This window comes from Pteropus vampyrus, unplaced genomic scaffold (assembly GCF_000151845.1).
Source record: "Pteropus vampyrus isolate Shadow unplaced genomic scaffold, Pvam_2.0 Scaffold23, whole genome shotgun sequence".
Taxonomy (NCBI): Eukaryota; Metazoa; Chordata; class Mammalia; order Chiroptera; family Pteropodidae; genus Pteropus; species Pteropus vampyrus.
Genome location: NW_011888804.1, coordinates 11,413,471 through 11,416,054, shown reverse-complemented (window position 1 = coordinate 11,416,054; position 2,584 = coordinate 11,413,471). Strand labels below are relative to the sequence as shown.

Here is a 2,584-nt window from a genome sequence, read left to right as displayed (position 1 = left end):
TGTGGGGAGGTGCTGGTAGTTTCCAGGGAGAGCTCACGGGGGATGGAGCTGACCGAGGCTGCCTGAGAGAAAAGGTGGGTGGGCCTGGGAGAGCTGGAGGGTCATGGCAGAGCTGGAGCTCAGGGACCAGGAGACTGGCAGGGCTGCCACCGAGGGCTTGAGAAGCTGAGCACGGGGGGCTGACACGAGTGACTTAACTTTGAAAGATTCTCAGCTCTCCTAGAAAATAAACGGAACCTGTGGCTGCGGGCCACTCCCGGGAACCTTCTTTAGCTGTGCCCACTCTGCAGCGGTCCGGGTCCTCATGTGGCTTCTCCTTTGACAGGTACCTTGGGAACTGATGCTGAGCTGATCCAAGATGCCACCGGAGCCCCTGGAGGGAGTCTGCTTTCTGGAGACTCCAAGGCAGCCGTGGAGAAGCCCTTAGAGAGCGTCCCCTCTGACAGCGGGGACGCTCTTGGCTCCTGTAAGGAAGGGGCTCAGGGGCCTGAGCAGGGCCAGCTGCACTGCAGCTATGGACCGTGAGCTGGCCCGGCCCGCGTCCTTGCCGACTCTGTCTGTCTGCGGCCATGCCCACCATGGGCTCCTCAGTGTACATCGTGGTGGAGCTGGCCATTGCTGTGCTGGCCGTTTTGGGCAATGTGCTGGTGTGCTGGGCTGTGTGGCTAAACAGCAACCTGCAGAATGTCACCAACTACTTTGTGGTGTCACTGGCGGCAGCCGACATTGCGGTGGGAGTCCTTGCCATCCCCTTTGCCATCACCATCAGCATAGGGTTCTGTGCCGCCTGCCACAGCTGCCTCTTCTTCGCCTGCTTTGTCCTGGTCCTCACACAGAGCTCCATCTTCAGCCTCCTGGCCATCGCCATTGACCGCTACATTGCCATCCGCATCCCACTCCGGTGAGCTGGGGGCCCCGGGGGGTGGGCTGCCCCGTGTTCTCTTCCATGGCACAGCTCGTGCTGGGTTCATGTTTGTTCAAAGGCTGCCTGTGCCAGGGTCTGGTCTGTGTGGTGAACCCAGGGTCAGGGTGAGGTCTGTGGTGTCAGAGTGTTGATGTGACAGGGCCATGGAGCTCAGTTTGGGGCTGCCCAGGTCTTGACACGTGGCCAGCAGTTGTACAGTCTTGCTGTCCTTGTGGGCACACGGCACCTTGGCCCTTCCTAGACTCCCGCAGGCTACGCGGTAGAGGCCGCCATGCTCTGGCAGATGCATGTGGCCCAGGCCTGGGTTGTGAGTCTGGCCCATCCCTCGCACAGCATGATGCTGGGGTGGGTGGGGCGCCGCGGGAAACCACAGGACCTTGGGGCTAGAAGCCTGCCCGCCCTCCTCCAGCTCCTCTGGGCTGGCCTCACAGTTCACACATTAGGAAAATGACCTAGAGAGGGGAAGGGAAGTGACTTGGCCAAATGCCACAGTGAGTCATTTGAACCTATATGCAAATTCTGTGCTGTTTAGGTCACCAAGTACTCATGGTCTTGGAGGCAGCCTGTGCACTGGGGAGAGGAGGGCGGGCTGGTGGAGGGGATTTTTGTGTTGGATCCTTCAGCCACTTACTGTGTAAGCGAAGACTTCCCCTGAGGCTGAGCCCCAAGGCCTCCACCTACCTGGCCAGTTTTGAGTCTAGGAAATGTCCCTCCTGCTGGAGGTGGAAGGGTGGCTGGGACCCCATTGAGGGAGGTCTCAAAGGACTGGGGTACCCTATTCCCTTTGGTGAATTCTCCCAAACAGGTGGGGTGCCTACCTGTGGAGCAGACCCCAGCCGCCCCACGCAGGGCCAAGGGCACCCCAGCCAGGAGGAAAAGCAGGCTTAATGAGCAAATGGAAATTTAGAGTGTCAGGCCCAAGGGGGCCCGTAGAGGTCATTTCCTCTCATCTTCTGGATGGAAAAATGAGGCCCAGAGAAGGGAGCCAGACCTCAGGGCCACACAGCGAGTTAGTAGCACAGCTGGGACTGGGCCTGGGAAGAAATGTGGCCTGCCACCCACTGCACCTTCAGTCTTTGGGGAGCTGAGTCACAGGGTGGCCTTTGTCTCCCAGAACCTGCACCAAGTGACCATTTCTTGTCACGAGGGCTCTAAGAGGGAAGCGGGCACCCTCGTCATGTTGCTCAAATGAGGAAAAGAGCCTGGGCCCCATGTGGCCCTACGGGATGCTCTGCATCTCAGGAGAGCCTAGGACCCTTGTCAAGATAGAAGGCCAGCCTCAGCGGGCAGAGCTGAGTCCAGAGTCCAGGCTCGTCGAGGGACGGCTGTGAATATGGAGGCCTGTCTGTGGGTTCCCAGGTGGACCAGGCCGAGCATGGGCTAGGGCTGGGCCAGCCCTGATGGAAACATGCTCTGGGGAAGCAGAGGCCTTGCTTTCACTTTCTCCCCTGACTCACAGGGCAGCAGCATTCTAGGGAGAGATCAAGGCTGCTGGTCTCAGCCGAAATGGCCTCAGCTGCTTTTTCTTGCTTTTGTTTTCTGAGAGTCAAAAGAATGACTCCCCGATGTAGGAGGATGGGACATGCTGTGTGACCGTGGAAAGTCAGCTGTCCCTCTCTGGTCTGTAAGAGGGAACGAACCTTTCTGAGCTCACAAAGG

At 59.0% G+C, this 2,584-nt stretch overlaps 1 protein-coding gene across 3 annotated transcripts in view; it reads left to right on the top strand.

The window, feature by feature from the left end:
* The window catches only part of ADORA2A (adenosine A2a receptor), a 10,475-nt gene that overhangs the window by 956 nt on the left and 6,935 nt on the right, over positions 1-2,584 (top strand). The window contains exons 1-2 of one of the 3 annotated variants that reach the window (XM_011356013.2): positions 21-74; positions 326-901. The exons of 1 other annotated variant lie outside the window; for it this stretch is intronic. In XM_011356013.2, coding sequence (XP_011354315.1) covers positions 570-901 — 332 coding nt within the window. In that variant the 5' untranslated portion in view covers positions 21-74; positions 326-569. One more of the 3 variants, XM_023528312.1, reaches the window with a different exon arrangement.